The 19,552-nt window shown below is 37.6% G+C and overlaps 1 protein-coding gene across 1 annotated transcript in view; it reads right to left on the bottom strand.

Moving 5' to 3' along the window:
- The window catches only part of LOC108779594 (uncharacterized), a 34,620-nt gene extending 18,541 nt beyond the window's left edge, over positions 1–16,079 (bottom strand). Inside the window, exon 1 of the mRNA XM_018547038.1 lies at positions 15,931–16,079. Within this exon, the coding sequence (XP_018402540.1) occupies positions 15,931–16,011 (81 nt within the window). The 5' untranslated portion in view covers positions 16,012–16,079. The remainder of the gene's footprint in view (positions 1–15,930) is intronic.
- Positions 16,080–19,552: the final 3,473 nt, after the last annotated feature.

Here is a 19,552-nt window from a genome sequence, read left to right as displayed (position 1 = left end):
CGAAAGAATTGATTTCATTTTATGACAGACGTATGAGTAAACTTGCTACATATCAACGGACGCAATTATGTCAATTATGTCAACTACTAAGGAATATGGCTTCAATCTGCGACGGAAGTTAAGCGATGTCTTGGTCATTGTTCCATTACTTCTTCTTTTTCTTCTTCTCGTTCTTCTTTTTCTTGTTCTTCTCCTTGATGCTCGTGTCTCCTCCTTTCCTTTATGAGTTTCGCTACGTAACAGGTTTGCACTGATGTTGCGAATGTTATTACGAGAGATCATGCATGCGTACATTACTATCATTCATGGCAGCAGACTTCCTGGTGCCTCCCGTCGTAAAGGTACGACTTCTTTTTCAAGCTCTAGAAACGCGTTTCATTCGAACAAAATGCGAGTGATGACTAAAGAGAAAATATCAAGAACGACTAATAGGCAACCTAGTAACAGAATATAAAAATTATATCAATGATAATTTCTCTGTTCTAAAGCAGACAAGAAACGATTGTATTATGAGGTGACTGTATTTCGAAGAAAAAAGCTTGATGCTTTCAAATACAAAATTTAAATTGTAAATGTGTGTGAAATCGTCGTATTGCGGTATTAAAATTTATTATAATTCTCTTTATATTTCTCTCTGAAGCATCGTAATTCGAAATTGCGAGGTGCATATAATCTCAACAGGTCGAACTATCTTCCGAAGTCGCATTATCCTGTAACTCTCGAGAGGATTGAAACCGCGAGTTACGATAACTCGTGCTTCTTTCTCCACTTGCGAAGTACCGCGCGGCGAAGTCTTCTCTATTGTACTCAGCTAGACAATGGACAGATATTATACGAGAGGGAAGAGCCGCGGCCAGAAGTGGCGACTCTGGGATAAGAGGAAGAGGAAATCTCAAGAAGATTTCACGGTCTAGGCCGTGGCAGCCTCCGGCTGTCCATTAGATCGGGCGTGTGTGATAGCTCGACTACGATTGTTACGCTCGGCATCGCGTAAAAGCGCGCAGCGTTCGCGGGGGAGGATGATCGCGCGTATCGCAATCGATCGTGCATCTTCGCGACTCGGGGATGCTGACGGAAGGACCGAGACGTTGAAGTGGCGATAGAGATGCGAGATTCATCGGGATGTGCGATCGGAGTGCGAGGCAACGCGGGACAGGCAATGCATGATCTGCTGAAAGTGTACAATATGGCATCGACATGAATAAGGCTTTGTATGTCGTGCGAAATATGCTTGGAGACCTATAACAATAGACCTTAATTTAATCGATAAATTCCGCAGCCACTTGGAGAGTTCTCAATTATTTCTTTAACCCTCCATTGCGCCGCAACATGGGGTCTTTAAAGGCACTATCGATATATGAATCTCTCTCGCAAAGAGTAGATTTTTATATAATCCGGCACGATAAAAAATTTACCGTATTTCTCGAAGACCTTTTTTACTACCAATGGAAAAATTAAAATTTCACATTGCCAACGAAGGATCAATATGAAAAGGTCATTCAATAATTTGAATAATTTTTTTAATAAAATAATTTCTCCTGGTAATGAAATATCAAATCGAATTTATCGCTCTCGTTGATTAAAAATTTAAATTAATTCGATTCTCTTTTATTTTATTCTGAGAGATAGAAACCATTACTCTCTCCCTTGGCAGCCACGCGCAAAACGGAGATGCGTCAACGTCAGGAGAGATTTCACTGAATGCGCAATTACGCGGCGAAAAATCACGCGAACCAAAGAGCGCGAAACGTTGTTATTTCTCGGGTAATTACGGCGTGAAGAAAAATTCCCGAAAATTACATACATTCCCAGCGATTACAACAACACTGATTTCACCGATTGCGACCGCCGAGGCGGACGCTTGTTCGGGGCCCAGTTCTTATAATTCTCGCTTAGCACGCACATACGTCGCGTCGCGGTCGCGCGTCGCTCGCTTTTCTCGTAGAAAAGAAAACGATCGGCCTTGAACTTTCGTGCGACCTTGAGCCGCTTCAAATCCCATCGATCATCGGCACGCAGCCGGACTCGCGCAGGCCTCGACAAATTACTTAATTGATATCCATTCGATTCGAGACGGTCAGGTTCGCGAGCGCATCGCGGGCCTATTATGGCGGATTTGCACGCTTCCCCACCCTGATTCTCAATAGGTGAATCATCCGTGGCGAAAGAAAAGCGAATCGGATAACGCTCCGGCAAAAACGACCCGATGAAATTTCCAAGCCGGGAAAAAGATTGACCGCAATCTCGTCCGTCGAGGGATCCGCCATTAAAATTTGATCCGGCCGCGGCGGCACGGTAGGACACCCCGTACGAACGTTATGCGGAATGGCTTATAATTATGTTATTACATACAGATTGGTATTGTGGGTAATTGTGGTTCTCAAACGGGAGGAGAGTCTCATAATTTCGCTTTCCTGATTTTTCAGAGACTACGTCGGGCAGTTTACTCCTGAACGAAAACTTTATACTCATCCATTAGCCTGGCTAACATTTATTCTTGTTGCAGATTTATTGCTTTCACTTTTCAGTTTTTGTTCTTCCATAGCTTCTGTATCTCGTGATACAGACGCTTCTTAAACAGAAGAAAAAAACTCGTCCGTCCAACGCATTCACGTGACGCGATCGTCAAGCTTGAACCGTGCAAATTCGCTTTCACGCGCTTTTCCACTCCGGTTATTACGCCTACTTTGTATCCTTTTCTCGACGCCCGATTAATTCTTTACTTCTTTGTTTTATATATCTTTTGACGCCAAAGTATGCCGTATAATTTTCTGCAATTGCATCGACCAACTGAACCGAATAATTAACTAATCTTCTTTCGATGATCGATGATTGGCTATTTTAATTATATTGTCACGCAAGATCGCGCTTTTATGACGCTTCAAGAGAGAGTGAAGTAGAAAGGAATTCTTTTATTATACTCAGCACCCTCAGTCATGCGTGTAATAATTGTTGTCACTTCTTAAAATATGGATATTGTAAAATAGATTTTCTTTTTCAGTTAGATCTTACGATTAATTTACACGAGCATTTTTTAAAATTTTTAATATGTTTACATTTAAAAGAAAACGTCGTGGCAATTATGAAAGTTATAATACAAATTTTAATGTCTAATATATATAGTAACACTAACGTACATAGTTAGACAAGGTAAAGAAGAATTTTTGTTTAAAGTGATTTACACATGACGATCATTAAAAATCACTAAAGCTTTCTCTAATTCTGAAAATTGACAAAGATGAACAAGTTAATCTTACATTGGAGAAATTTATTCCTTATAATAATAATATCAACGCAATTAATTTTTATGTATTCAAAAGTATAAAACTCCGTGTTCAGGATTTGACGACACGGATCACAGCAGATATCTCCGTACTTGCAACCACATTAAATCTCGCAAGGAAGCCCAAATTGATGATTTTAACAGAAATCGCAAATTGCGAAATGATTTGTGGGTGATTTGATCCACAGAATCCTACCTCAGTCAGATATTAGAGACAAATATCTATAACTAATATGTATACTGATGTATAGGACCTACAGTTTAACGCCGAATCCGAACGGCGCTTATATGATCATAGATCTTTTGATCACCAGGTGGAGCCATTTTTGGCTCATTAAACGCGAAAAATCGCGTTTGGGCGCACGTGGGATTGAACTCGGATCTACAGATCGCAAGTCAATCGCACCGAGCGGTGAGCCACTTGACGCCAAATCGCTCGGGTTTCAAGACTGAATGTTACATACATAATACTTCATCCTTTTCACAAATTTATATTATAGTCGTCAATTTTCATTATATTATATAATTTATTTTGAAATACCTACGTTGAAAATGAGAGTCGAGCGTTAGTATATGAAAAGGCGTTTTCATTTTACAGTTGCTATCGCATGTCTTTTTGTTTCTAAGTGTATGATTGCGTAAATCAAGGGATAATTTCGATTTCTCTTCTGACGCAAGATATACATATATGTAGGTACTCGAGCAACACAACGATTCAGAATATATATACATTCATCTCGAAAGACCGTTCACATCAGCGTAGGATATGCGCGGTTATCACGCAGCGTTGTTATCGACAAAATCAAGGTGATAGACACGCCAAAGTCACGTAGCACGACGACGGACGGTACAGACTGTGGTGCCACGCGTCTATCCGGAGAGCAGAATGTACGCACGTGGCACGTATGCGCCGCGCCGATCCGCGGTCGTCTCGCGCTGTTGATGCGCGCGGCGCGGTCACGAGATAGGTACACGCCGCGGCTTGCATGTTGCACGGCCAAGAAGCGGGAGATTGCCACTTGAATGCACTTGAACTGTACCCGGTAGAATTGACAGAGAAAAGTACGTGCGATCGAATCGTGTTTCGCGGTCATAGATATCAGGTTTCTTATCTAACACACGAATTCTCTGTTGTTGTATTAAATGCATACTTAGCTGCACATAAGTCGTTCAGCGATAATAAGAAACAAAAAAATTTGTCCCTTGACCCAAATATCAAAGCTCGTAATTGTGACAAACGGCAAGAATAACTATAACTTCTACACGAAGATGTACAAGCATACATTTTGGATAGATATAAAAGTTTATAGATAGATAGATTGATGGATTGTGCATTATTTAGCAAGGAGGTCTTAGGACAAGCCCTTAAAAAATAAATTTACAATCAAAAAAGCAAAGCAAAAATTACAAAATATTCGTACAAAGAAGTTAATAATTATTATTAGAAAAAAGTAGTTACAAAAAGTTTATAAAAAAGATATAAATGTAAAAAAAGAAAAACAAAAATAAATAAATATATATAATATAGAAAAGCAAACTTCGCGATAAAGAAACAAAGCGAAAAGATAAAAAAGTAGGCATATATAAATATCATACATAATATTATGATATGATAATATTTATATTGACACATATCGTAATGTGAACCGAATTTATATAACAAATGGGTAAGTTTACATGTAAAAACAGACACGTTCACATAAGTATTAAGTCCAATTAAATTAACGATTAAAGAAAAAAAGAGAAATGAATATATTCTCTCTATAAGAATAACAAATGTAGGCGCTACAACCGCAACATTAAAATTATATATTTTTCTTGCGTATTAATTTCTTCAACAGATTTTATTTTCTTTGAGAATTTTTTAAAATCACATAGAATACTGTTATAACGTTTCCTGAAATTTAAAATTCTGTCAGCATTTTATTCTGACGTCACTCGTCTTAGGATATACCTTAGCCGAGGTCTACAATAGATGTAATAAGCCTTAAGTTGTACGAAATTGATTAGAGTGTGAGAAGAATAATCGACTATGACTCGTCATTTTTTATGGCTTAAGGCTTACACCTATTGTAGATCCGGGCTTACCGTTACGTCACGTAGAAATATCATCGCGAGGGCAATGACTATTCACAGCAAGTATTCCGTTAGTGCTCGAGTTGTATCAATATACGTAATTTGAAAATAAAAATTCTAACTATTACCAATTTTAATAGACTTCAAATGTACAAGACACTATGGTATTTGAAAAAAAGTATTGCCATTAATTCGCAATGTTAGTGACATTTCTCGTTAGTTTTGGCAGAATTCTATGCTGCACAATCATTGTTAAACAATTCTGCCGGCTACTCTTTCAATTTTAATTTAATAGTCTAATAAATATATTTTTTTATATTAAGTGTTAGGATCCAAGTTAATCTTAAGATTTTCTTCATTTCCGTCTTTTTTCTCTTGTTGCAAATTTCAAGAAATAAATAAAAAAGGATATGGATTCAACTATATATCATTATACGTAACCAGTAATAGACTTCTGTCTATTACTAGTTAATATCGACAATAATTAATTATTTTAAGTACTAAAAGAACTCTTGTTTAGTACTTTTTTTAGTACTCTAAATAAATAATTAATTAATGCCTTTTAATAATAAACTGCCAAGTAGATTTCTATAAAAATATTTCTTTCGCTTTATCATTGAACTTGAAAAAAGATATATATATCTCTCTCTCTCTCTCTCTCTTTTCCTAAAGAAACTTCCCCCCTTCTATAGAATAAAACAAACTAAATGAAGATATATTGCGTTTATCACGCTACGAATAAGAAAACAGATTCACTCTCGGCACCGTCATCTAATTACGCTCGTAATTGCATTACACGCAAGCATGACTTTGGGTTAATTAGCCGGCACATTTTCCGGTAGCTGGAAAACCAATCTATTATGTCAAGTTTCAAGACACTATCCAATTTTGTTAATTAAATAAAATAAAAAAATGTGATCTCGTTGATCGAATTAAATTAGCTGTTATACAATTTCCTAAAAGCTCAAAAATTTCGTTGCGCACACATTACTTACGGTTAATTGCCCGTAAGTAATTTGCCAGTAAGTAACCGTATGTACTTTCCGGCTCAATTTACTTTTGATTTCGTCAGCGAGTTCACGCTCATGATTATCATGTATCTTCTCACTCGAACGAGAGGATCGAGCGAAGAATTAAATGCGTTTCGGCGCGACGCATCGCGACGACGCATCGCGATGTAATGGCGTGTGAGGCATATAAATCATGATAAGACTAAAACGAGGAGCTAACGGTACGCACGAATGATTAGCACACTAACCAACATTGAGTCGGAGACTCTCTCAACTGCGCTTATCGATCGTGGAAGCAGCATTTTCAAACCTGTATTTACGATTGCTTCTTTCTGTCGAAGAACTCACAAACTGAAACCACTCAAGATATGATATACAGTTTATTTGACAAATAAATTCTGATCAATTTGATATTCGTTACGTTATTTGCGATCATTTTTGTATACGATTCGATTGAGAAACTGGAATATATTTATTATAGTTACACGAATCTCACATAAAAAAGATATCGAGATATTTGAAATAAAGTTTTGTTTCTCTCAATAAGACATAAGTGTATCAAATGAAATACAATGTTTCTTGAAACAAGGACAGATCGATAATCATTTTGATTAGTGATAAACTGAGAGTGCACTCTCTGTTTACCACTAGTCGAAATGATTATTGAACTGTCCTCGTTTCAAGAAACTTCATCTGATACGCTTTTTGAAACATGTAACGACTATAAACATAAACCTTAAAGAAAATTGTCCAGGCAATGTATAAGCAGAATGCTTATAAATTTAATGGAGTATAAATATACGCTTTCACCTGATTAAATTATTCTCTTCGCCATTGCGGAAAATTATAATAATATATATTATGATTTTTAAGTATCTAATAATTAATGATAAGTATATAAATTTTTTCCACTAATATTAAGCTAAATGTACTAGTTCGTGGACATGACCCAATTATTGGACAAAATGACATAAATTTTATGTATCAAGTTTTCGATATGTAATTAAATAAATAAATTCATCTTTCTTCAATTTTTATAAACATTTAGAGTCATACATATCATTAAAAGCTTAATATTTAAAATTTTTATCCAATAATTATATCATGTCCATCAACTATATATTTATCTTATTGTTAATTTTAATAATTTATACTAAAAATAGATAAAAATAAAGAGTTCTCACGTTGAAGTAGCGTTAGATATAACAATTTTGTTTAGGCAAATTTTTCTCTTTTCTCTTATGTCATAAATCGAATATGTAAGAAGCTGCATTTTTGTTAGAGAGAGACAAATTTCGAATCCGTTAGGATAATTTCCTTTTCTACGATTCAGGAGTTACTGAGCCGGGAAGAGACGCGTCACGCGTGAATGGTACGCATAAATTATCGTGACGTTCCTTAACGCCGTCAGGTGATCTCTTATTCAGGAATCCGAGGCAAACGTGAGAATCAGAACGCGTCTCCGACGGAAAAGCTTCGCGGTTTAGATTATCAGAAGTATCCAGTACAAATCTGGTGTAGTAAATTCCAAGTTGCTCGTCAACGCATTCGCGATTACAAATCATTCACGATGCGTAATCGTTTGATTTCTCTCCATTAGTTGCCACGCGTTTTGTGAGGAGCTATCAAATCTGAAATTGATTGTCGCAGTAAAACGTCTATCTTCCATCGATTTTACGGTTATTTCTATTGCCTTTGGCGCAAACGGGTATTCCCGCAAATTTATTGGACCGTATAAATCTGTATCTAAAAATCCCGCTATAGCGAGTCACTTATGTTTACGTATTTGTGCAACTTATTTGTATCTATGTTAAATTTTAATGTGGCTAATGAGGCGAATGATTTATTATTATTATACAAGCCGCATATTAAGATTCCAACATAGATCTGATTTTAATTGGATTCAATTTGAAGCATTGAAACTGTACGTTTGCATCCTGCACAAGTTTTAAAATGCTTATCAGCATCAGATTATTAAGACCTTTCTAAGATATCTATAAGCATCAAAATATCATTAAATTGCTTGTTAATTTAATATGTCATATTATTGCTCTACTTCTGTTAGGATTGCATCTCAAGACAGAAAATTTCAGTTTGCAGTTGGCAATTTGCATGCGATTGGACACGAATATATAAATTCACATTGAATTATTTAAGCAGACCCAGCTTGACCGTCTAGGGTCTTTACTTCCTGCTTGTTGTGTATTGACATCGCGGTCTTAAAGATACTTCGTTTAGCACATATCGATCGAGTTTTCGCGATTTCAACTCGGCGTGAACGTCGCAGAGGCGTCCTCCTTGATTTCGCGCCTCGGCTCATCACGACTGCGCTCATTATCGCGTTATCGGGTTGCGCGAGAAGGCAAATGACACGTCGCGACGTCGCGTTGGCCGCGTGCGTGGAGAGCGCGTATGCGCGTCCGCGTTACGCGATTTGCGCAAACGTCTTGATCGCGACTCTATCAGGCGAACATAAGCGTCAGAAGCAGTCTCATCCCGACCCCGACCCGTCTCGCCGACGCGACGCGACGAGAGCCGCGATCGCGCCGTCCGCGTGCCGCGCACACGCGTGCGTGATGTCGACACGCGCGGGTGCACACACGGCGGCGGCTTCTCGCGCCGCACCGAGAAAACTGCAACGCAACGCCGGTTACCTCGCGTTACGCCGTGATCGATACGAGCACGCTCTTCAACCGGGGTCTCTCTTTAATTCTCCTTTTTGTGCCTCTGGATTATCATACCTGTCAATTCCCTAGGCGAGTCAAAATTTTGTTTTTCATTACGGTACATTATTGTGTAATCTAACGATTGCGATTGAGTTGCCAAGGTGAGATCTGGCAATAAAACAACGATGCAACGTTATTAGAATGTTGATAAATTGTACTCTAGCATTTGTATAAAATATTTAGCGCGTTGCTCGCAGAGTAATGAGAAATTTAAATTTTAATATATAAAGAAGGATACAAATAAGCCAGGCATGATGTGTTAGTCATCCTTTTCTTCTTTAAAAAATAAATAAGTATCATGTCTCCCCTAAACGTTTCGATTTTTACAAAACCATCTTCAGTTGAATAACAATAAATCACTTACAAATTAGCAATAATTATGTTTAATTGTAAAATATTTAAATTGAAATAAGATATTCAAAAAATTGCTACAAAATTAGATCTCTGCAAAAAAAACACCTTTTCCTCAAAAGTTTACATACAGTCTATTATATATAAATGATATTTTTCGACAATTTTCTATAAAGTAAAAGATATAAATATCTTACAAGCAATAATTCAAATTAATTTCTGTTGACCATAGAATAAATTTATCATTCAGGCATTTTGATAGTTAAACATGCATAAAGAAATCGTAATGACGTTATAACTTGACGCGGTGGCATATTTTTATTAATAAGGTCTTAACTTTGTGCCTCGGTAAATAACTTGAATCTTCTACTTGCTCGCGAGTGATAAAACGAACGACTACACGCGGAACGAAATCCCGGCTTTTATGAGAGGCATTTTGCGCGGCGCAATGTGCTGAAAAATGCGCTGTAAGATCGTGAAACGGCCCTGAACTCGATACACGGCGCGCGCGAACGATTTCGTTGCTATTATAAAGTCATTACCGCCGCTGTTGTTGCGTTAAAGCGTTGCGCAAATAGCGCGCGGCGATAAATTAATGTCATCAGGGACGTAGGAATTTTCGAGCTTTCCCGCGAGCTGTGCATTTTGCAAAAAACCTACTGCGCGCATGCTGCCCTGTTACGCGTGTAACAATGTACCAACAATTGTAACTTCCCACGGCCATCCCGTCCCTCACATGTGCGTGCGGGTTGAAAATATCGTTAAACAATCGCACGGACACTACATAAAGAGGGCTGCACGGACAATTTCTCGTAATCGGAAAGATTCGCTACTGTTGTATTACGAACGTAAAGGCTAATCGGAAACAAAAAACAAAGTTCATTTGCAAATAAATCCACAAAAATAGAAAAATTACACGTTCACTGTTAATCGTGGCATCCCTTAATCGAGTTAAATAATATTTTTATGTTTTTATTAACTTTTTCATGTGTATTATATTATATTAAAATCAATCAACATCTGTAATTAGTTTCAAAGTAAGCGACGTTCATATTAACGCATGCATTTAGTAAATAATGAACTAAATTTTAATCCAATTAAATATATGCTTTCTTAAGTTAAATCGTTTCCATTATTTTAAGTGAATTAACGACATATTTAATAGAAACAGTGGCGACCTATAAAAATGATCAAAAGTAACTCAAATGGGATATATTCTGACATTATAAATTTAACAATGTACTTGTGAAGTCCTTTTAATGTATCGATATTGTTATTCAATCTATAGTAATCTGATAATATTTTATAGCGTAGGAGTTAAAATGGCAATTCCCAGTGACGTTGCAAATTGAACCGGTGTTTACTTTGTACGAACATATCGATCCGCGAACGTGTTGACTTAAGTAATATATCAACCGACTTAGACCTTATTGACTTACATACAGACGTGATATTTGTCGCAATTGATAGCCGATAGAGCAAACAAATAAGTTGAAAGTAAATATAAGTAAAGTTTGTTAAATAAATCCCGTAAAATTATAAACTATCAAAAGTAATTAAATGACATTAAATGTAAATCGAAATAATTAGTCGAGTAAGATCTATGAAACAATAAAAAGAAGTAAGCTGAAACTTGTAATCGCGATAAATGGTGCTGTATAAACGAATAAACAATGTTTATGAACAATAAATAGTAAAGTTAATAAAGCACGGCAGTTATCGGAAACCCCTGTGGATATCGTTCTTTATCTTCGTGCTTCCCTGATGATCTCTCTTCAGGGCTGATACCTACGCACGCCCACGCATCTCAAAACAAGAATACACGCCAGATAGATAATTCCTCGCGGCTCCCTCGCTTGCTTTTCCACCCTCTCGCAACAACAAATCGCGCATACGAGTGCATACGCGCGCATAAAGAGTCCTCGCCCACGTTCGCTGCGCTCGCACTCGCGCTCTCAGTTATGCCTTATTTATGAGCGCAAAACACTCCATGCTCGTTTTGCATACCCACACTAACAACGAAATAGCGAGATACGAAAGATATTCCTCGCGGAAAGTGGAATCTCGATCGGAATTCGCGTGGCACCCGCCTCCCTCGATTTATTAAGAGAATAATCTGAATTTCCAATTGAGCTAATTTTGCGTAATCACAAACGGTTGGAGAATTTCTAAGGAATTTGTGAATAATGGTGGCAAATTTGCACTTAATTACCATTCTCTCGGGGCTATTTGTTAAGAGATAAGGATCTCGATCTTTATGTCAACATAATCACACGGATGTTCCAAAAATTTTTAACTCTTTATTATTTAAAAAATAGCTTCATCTTTTTTCCTGTAACTACAAATCGGATCCGTTAAGGATACATAAGAAGTTCTATAAAGATAAAAAACAAAGTGCACGTTCGCAAGTAATCGCGAAATACCTTCTCGAGCGAAGAAGAGGAAGAAATGGAAGATATCGCTGCGTTAGGACTCGGTGAGGTGAACCCTTGATATATTGTCTAGATACTTGTATTGTACGGAGGTACCGATCTACGAAGCAATCCGTATTATCTGGTAGAAGAGAATTGGAGCGATTTAATAATCAGTGCATTCATATATTATATACATATATATATATATATATATAATCTATATATGGATGCATCTCGAACAAACTGGAGAAGCCACATCACCAGAGAGGATTGAGAATCGTAAGAGAAACACACAAAAAAAAGAAATAATAATTAAGTCAAATTAATGGTGTATTAAATATATGTTTACATTTAGTAAATATTTTATCAGAGCTATTTAAATATTTATTAAAAATTAATATTTTTTTCCAGTATACGTATATAATTTTTCCGAATTTTCACGAATATATTATGTTTATTATAATTTAATTATAAAAAACATTTTTTTTACTATTATTAAATGTGAATCACAATAGCACTGCTTTAAAGCACTATAGAATAATAACGAATGATTTATCGCAGATCATCTGCGACCGATCGGAGCCTAGGACAGCGCATTTCTGTCGAGGGACTTTAATTTGTTGCTTCGTGTTCGAAAGGATATATTCAGGAATTACGCGGGCAGGGCATTGTGAACGAGATAAGTTATTCTCGCGGTAGAACGCGCAGAACGAAGCCGAGAGGTCCTGATTTATCGGGAGTTCTCCCGAAGATGGGGGCATGTTCTCCGGGGAAACGTGACTCGTTAATCGGTACCATCGTACCGGCTATTTTATCCGGTTAATAACCAGCCGTGAAATGAACGCGGGAATACTATAAATACTTCGGGGATTATCCGGGGAAGAAGTCAGGGGGGAGGCATAAAGATTAGAGTCGGTTTCGATCTCGAGATAAGATAGGACTTTCCAATTTAGTTGCTTCTTTATCGCTCTCGATAGATGTTGTGCAAATTTTCCCGAGAAAAAGAGGGGAAGAGAGAGAGAGAGAGAGAGAGAGATGCTCTGATTTTACTAGAATATTCATTCGACAAATATAAGATAATAAAGTAGCGCCGTAGCTTCTTCGTATTCCGCGAGCCACAAAGGAAATAGTAAATTAACAGAGGAATTATATGGCAGCGTATATGTGATATAGAACTCGTTTCTCCGCGAAGCAACGTGAGCCGAGAGTGAAGGACGACGTGTGTTTGCGTACCGTTTACGCGACAGTTACAGTATCTCGCCCATTTGCATAACATGTCCTCATTACCGAAAAACCCGGCGAGCGGCGCAAAGAAACGGTAAAGGCCCGTTAACGCCTCGTGGGATAAGCGTCGTGGGATTTTTCGAAAACGCTGAGAACGGCGGAAACGACGACGTCTCGACGAGAAAGTTCGAGCTTAAAGAATCTTCATTGTGGGACACCGCATGAAAGGGTATACAAAAGTCTGTCACTTGAAGAATACGTTTTAAGAAAAAAGAAGAAAGAGGCGAGAGGTCGTTAGCCTTCGAGAAAAGCATGCGCGATATAAACGAAAGATTCACAGCTCCGGCAAGCCCGTAATTTATAAGCTCGGCTTTGGATACAGAGAGAGAGAGAGCCAGCCGCCGCATTCGAAGCGAACCTAATGGACTTATTTCACTTGCACTCTGAACTCCTTATAAATGGAGTTCAAGCCTGGTACCGAACGTATACTTGTGTCATTTGTTTTCGTAGAGTCTTGTCGTGTGATATCCGTAATTTTATCGTGGCGATATGCAAATTTATGCGTCCTTTATTTCTCATTTTCGCTGCTCGCACGCAGCTCAGAATGTTATTTCTCCTCGGGTCTCTTCGATGTGCATTTTCACGGTACGTCTCCCACGAGAATGAAACGCTCGTTCGTTAAGCCGCACGCGCGTTGTATTTTTTTAATAAACGTCGATTAAACGGACGCGCCTTCGGCAGTCGCGCCAATTAAGTCTTGAGCCGTTTTTAATTGTTCCTAACGAGGCTAAAACGAGCGCGCACCCGTACTCTACGTCATGTCGCATAACAATGACTAACGGTTAGGCCGCGAGCATGTCTTTTCTATTACAATGTTGACCAAGTCGATGACATGGGAATCGATTCACGCTCATTCATACATGAATCGGGGACGTATAATACTTCCATTGGGAGTAAAGAATTCATAGTCGTGAGCTGAAAATTTAGTTTGAAAACTATAAAATTTTATGAAATTATATTATGAAAAATCATAAATTTATCGATAAAAATTATATTATAGACATATTAATTAACATAAAATTATATTTTTAAAAATTACACTAATAATATTAATTAATACTAAAAAAATGTTTAAAACATCTTTACGTGTTTAAAAAATGAAGACAAGAATGAAACATTTTAATATCTTAAAATAAAATACTTCTCTTTTGAGTGCGAATGCCGACTGCCGAGTGATTGTATGATCGCGATGTAGTTTCGATTCATCGATTCGTACATACGTACACTATGTTGGACGTACGCTGGGACGAAACGGGATTGCGTAACAGCCGTAACGAATCGAGCAATTACAACGCGAATGAATGTTGGGGAATCAATTAGAAACGAGACGCGCGACATAAGGTAGATAAAAGAGAGAGAGAGAGAGAGAGAAAGGAAAAAAAATTGCGATCAACTTAACGTAGCTTCATTAGTTGCGCGAAAGCTATTACCTGTTCATTAGATCGCGAACGCGGTTCTCGATCCGTGATAGTTATTCCGTGGGTTTTAAATGCCGCGTGCTACCCTTATTTAACGTCGCCTTTATATCGGCATATCTCGGTCCGCCGGCTATTTTTAATAAAAACGTTAAGGTCGCCTTTGGCACGCTGCACGGACAGAAGCCTCGCATCGGTTATGCGTCTTGAGAAACATAGGCGTTTTATATAATATTATAATAGAACGCGTTTATATGCTCATTGAAGGAAAGATAACGCGACTAACGCTGAAAACCCCCTCGCAATTATTCCGCGAGGCGGCTTGCTTTCGTCGCAATAAAAGCGCGACGCACAAATTACGAGACTGGCTCCTTACGCCAGTGGAATTAATCATGAGGCGGAATTAACGCTAAACGAGCGCAATTATCCGGTCGATGATACTACTATTAAAACAAAAGCGAAACATCCGGACTACTTCAGATGCTCAGACGAGCGAAATTAATCGGTCGGACATTATCCATAATCATTAGCTATTAATGTATTCGTTCGGCACGTCTTTATCGGTCGACAAGCGGGAAAAAAAAAACGATGAATTAAATTAAAGAGCTCTCAGAAGCCGCTCTTAGAAGCGTCTCGAGTACGTCTCGGCTACCTGTCGTTGACCGGTTCCGAACGCGCATCATTGACTCCTTGAACCTCGAGATTAGTCACTCCTGTGACAGGATTTGCTTTTCCATAAGAAAAACGTTTCTTCAATACTAAAAATCTTCTTCAAGAAGTCAACTCTCAACTACACCTATAAATTAAAACTACATCTAAGCATCCTGTTTCAAATATAGACTGCAAGTGAACCTCCTTACGAAGATTAATAGAGGAAGATTTAAAGATTTTTTTTATCTACAATTTAGAATCTCATATAGAATCAATCAAATCGTTCAGCCAAAATTTTCGCTTCGAGTCCAAACGACCCGTTGTTATAGTTGAGAGTTAATTATCACTGTTTTTATTTTAAAAAAATTTTGTTAATTTTTAAAAATAATATTTACAATAATTAATTTCTGAAAAAAAAAAAAAAAATGAAATCATCGTAAATGAAGATTCTGAAATATAATAAAAATAAAAGAAATAATTTTTTTCACTTGACTCGTGTGCAACTTGAATCGTTCTTTTTTATGTGCCAAATCTGTCAATTGATTCCAGGACAGTTCACCTACTTTGTCAATACGTATCCGCGACAGACATTCAACACACTCAATCTGCTCAATCATCGATAATATCATTAGCTTTCTTTTTCGATGTAGCATTTTCAAGTCTAGGTAAACGGAAGACATGTGGTCGAGGAGGGTTGAAGATTCTTCGACTCCGACTCACCTTCAGATCGACATGCCGTCCGTCATGCGAATGTCGCCGATGGAAACCCGTCACGCTCGAAAGGATCGTCGACACGATCATACGATCACGATTGTATATAATCACGTGTCGATATCAATTACATTCCCGACAGAAAACGCTGGCACGCATTTATTCCAGATTGAAGAATCTTTTTTACTCGTTACGATAAACACGATCGCGTGAAGATTTCCGAACACTTCTATTCGACAGAGATTTATTATCTTTATGGTGATCCACGAGACACACCTGACGAAGAGTAGAACTACACTGAGCTTGTGGCTGTCGCGAGTATCCCTCCTCCGGTCTTTGTCCCCCTTCTTCCTCGTGTCCTTTCTCTTCCTCTCTACCAAGCAACCCTATTTGACCTTTCTTTGCCTCTGGAATTGCTTTGACAGCCTCGGTAATCTAATCCAACTTTTTTTCTTGGCCTCTTTGGAACAATCTTTGAAAAAATCGCCGGTAAATTCGATATTAATAATGTAACCAAGCGGAATAAGAATGAAAGAATCCACATGTTTAGCGCTCTATTATTTCAATATTATAATACTATAACTCTTGAATCTAGAATTCCTTGAGCTTTGGAATCAGTATATCCTACATTACAATTAGCTATAACGATGGTTTTCTATTATTAAATTTCTAATATTCGAAGCGCTGTTTTGATAACAAATCTAAAAAAGAAATTTTACTAAAATACGGTTTTGAGATTAATTAAAAAAACTACGCTTCGTCCAACCACTCTGCATCTCTTATTATCCTTTTGTTGATTTCAAGTGTACACTTTGTTACGTAGTTTAAAAGGATCTAAGGTAAAAAGAATTCAAGCCTATATTTCATCTACGTTCTCAAGGCACGGACCGTTTTCAGCGCCTTACGAGCCCTTGCGGCTTTAACGACGCGAGCCGTCGTGTTCACCGATTCTACTGGCGCGGGTTTATGGATTACGGTGCTTCCAGCACCATAAAGTCTGCCAGAGGAGATCAGCAGACGCGCGCGTGAGTCACGATGCAGAAGGAAGCGGCCGCGCGTCCTGTATGTATATATAAACGTTAATATCGCTCGTTCTTTATGACGCGTCGAGCTGAGGAGTGCAAGGGCCTCTGGTAACCGTTAACCACATCCCGACGTGGATTCCTCTAGTCTAATCTGCCGGCCCTTAATCATCATTGTTCCTGGAGAAATCACGCGTCACCTCGAGGAATTTAAGATCCTGACGGCCTAAGAAAATCGGATCGCACGATCGCTGCATCGCTCGCGAAATTTCTCGTCATTTTCGCGTTTCAGTGGATACGTCGAAGTATGTCTGATAGGCGGATTCCTTACGGAATGAGGTCACATTGAAACTGGCGTGTGAGAAAGTCACCAGAAAGAATTCCACCTTGGAAATAGATTGATTTCCGTAGCATCGGGATACTCGCTGTTTTATTCCGCGACAGTTTCTTATTGAGATTAATATGAAAATGATAAAAACTTGCGAATACAAATCGCGTTGAATTTCCATTAAAGAGAAATCGACTTCAAGTTCTAATCAAAGAGTTTGTATAAAGAGTATTTAAAAAATCCTCATACTTAGCGCACATTATATATATCTATCAATCTTATCATACATATATAATATCAATAAAATCAATTTTTATTATATACATTGAAACTGTAGCAAAAATTAAAAAATATTTGAATAATTCTAAGTTAAATATTTATTTCCTGAAAGTTAATATTTAATTAATATTATTCAAAGGAATATATTAAGATTTAAAGCATTTTTTTCAGTGTATTTTAAATCGCTGTGATTTTTTTATCAATTCAATTTATACTTGCTTGAATTATTTCACATTATATCGACAGATTACATCACCCGATAAATCGATGTTCCAATTCACTAAATGCAGGACAAACTTAAAGTCCACCGTCGTACTTCTTTGTCGTTCGTAGAAACGAAAGGGTCGACTCGACGATCCGTAAATTATGCGGATGATCGTTGTCGCGAGTAAATTATGTACGCGCGTGTTCTTCGACTACGACGACGACGACGACGACGACGTCGTTTCCTCATCATCCTCCGGTGGCACATAGCGCCTTGTATCCACGTCTCCTAACTCTTTTGTTCGTACGCACGCGTTCGATGCATCCGCGTGATCGGCGTGACTCGCATCACATTCGCGCTCGTTTCATTGTTCGTACTGAGCAACGTGTGGGACTCTATAGCTATCCAAAGCGAAGCATCGATACTCGAATGCAATCGGACGCAACCATCGAGAACCATTGATATTCAAGAAACGGAATTAAAGTGACGAAATTAGAGGAGCCGCATGTTCCTCTGTTCCCTTTCTTTTTTTATGATACACGCAGTAGGACGCGAGTGACTCATATGTTTCACGCGCGTGCCATGCACCGTGCTGCGTCATGTAGAAATTTTTTTGGATATCATTAAGAACCTTCAGGGATTTCCCAATTTTCTTTATAATCCCCCCACTCCCGAGAAAAATTATATATTTTTCATTATTCAATTATCATTATTAAAGAAAAATAAACGATAGTTTTTTTTATAATTTTTATGAAAATGCATTGCGAATTTTCATTGAGTGAGATTTAATTAAGCTTTTAACAATTTGATTTAACTGTGAATTTTTCTGGTTCCCATTATATAGTTTCCTGAAAGCTATTATGTTAAATTGAGAGTGTACGAAAAATAGTAGGTAAACGCCACTATTAAATGTTTTATTTTTGTTTGAAGAAACATGTCCAGAGAACCAAGTTGTTACCTATAAAGCCCTGAGAAAATGATTGATATTCAGAGAAACGCTCGCGTGTCGACAAAGTTTCTGTGCGCATTGCAGCGTTATAGCTGCTTCCGTTCGCAGTTTCCGTTTCGCATTTTTCGATGATAAAATAACGATTCAAATGTAACTTAATCTAATTTAATGGATTAATCTAATTTATTTCTTAAATACCATTTTTCAATTCTCTGAGAATATGTAAATGTATTTAATTATTTGAAATATGAAAAACCACTGCAACAGCAAAACAAAGAATTATAAAGCGAAAGTCTATAAGTTAATCCAGCCCTGATATATTTATAGATTTACTGAGCTCTAATTAAGAGAGTCTGTGAAGGATGAATGAATTAACCTTCTGATTCACTGAGATTAACGATCTGCGCATTGATATCCGACTGCTAATTTATTGCTAGCGTCGACGTAACACGACAAGAAGAGACAGGTAGTCAATTAAAGTTTACATTTTTTAATTTTAATTAAAATAAAATACATATTAATCCTGCTAGGAACTTATGTCGATTTTATATTATAGAAAACCTAACGTTTTTGCTAATTAGATTTCGATTTAAATTGACACATGTCATGACTATCGGGTTAAAAACGTAAAAATTAAATTTCTGATTATAATATGCGTACAATATAACGTTTTTATTATGTATATCTGACGCTATATGTCCTACACCCACATCGCAAGTTGGCAGCGAGTAAGTAATGCATGATAACGTTGCTTCCGGTTGTGGGGACGCGACACAAACGCCAAGCTAAATGGAAAAAATTAGTACTTCTTTGTCGCACGCATGTAACTGCATTTCGTTCACCTGGTA

The sequence above is a fragment of the Cyphomyrmex costatus genome, unplaced genomic scaffold, assembly GCF_001594065.2.
Source record: "Cyphomyrmex costatus isolate MS0001 unplaced genomic scaffold, Ccosl1.0 scaffold600, whole genome shotgun sequence".
In the NCBI taxonomy this organism is placed as follows: Eukaryota; Metazoa; Arthropoda; class Insecta; order Hymenoptera; family Formicidae; genus Cyphomyrmex; species Cyphomyrmex costatus.
Note: the sequence above shows the minus strand (reverse complement) of the source record. Positions and strands in the feature narration are given on the sequence as shown.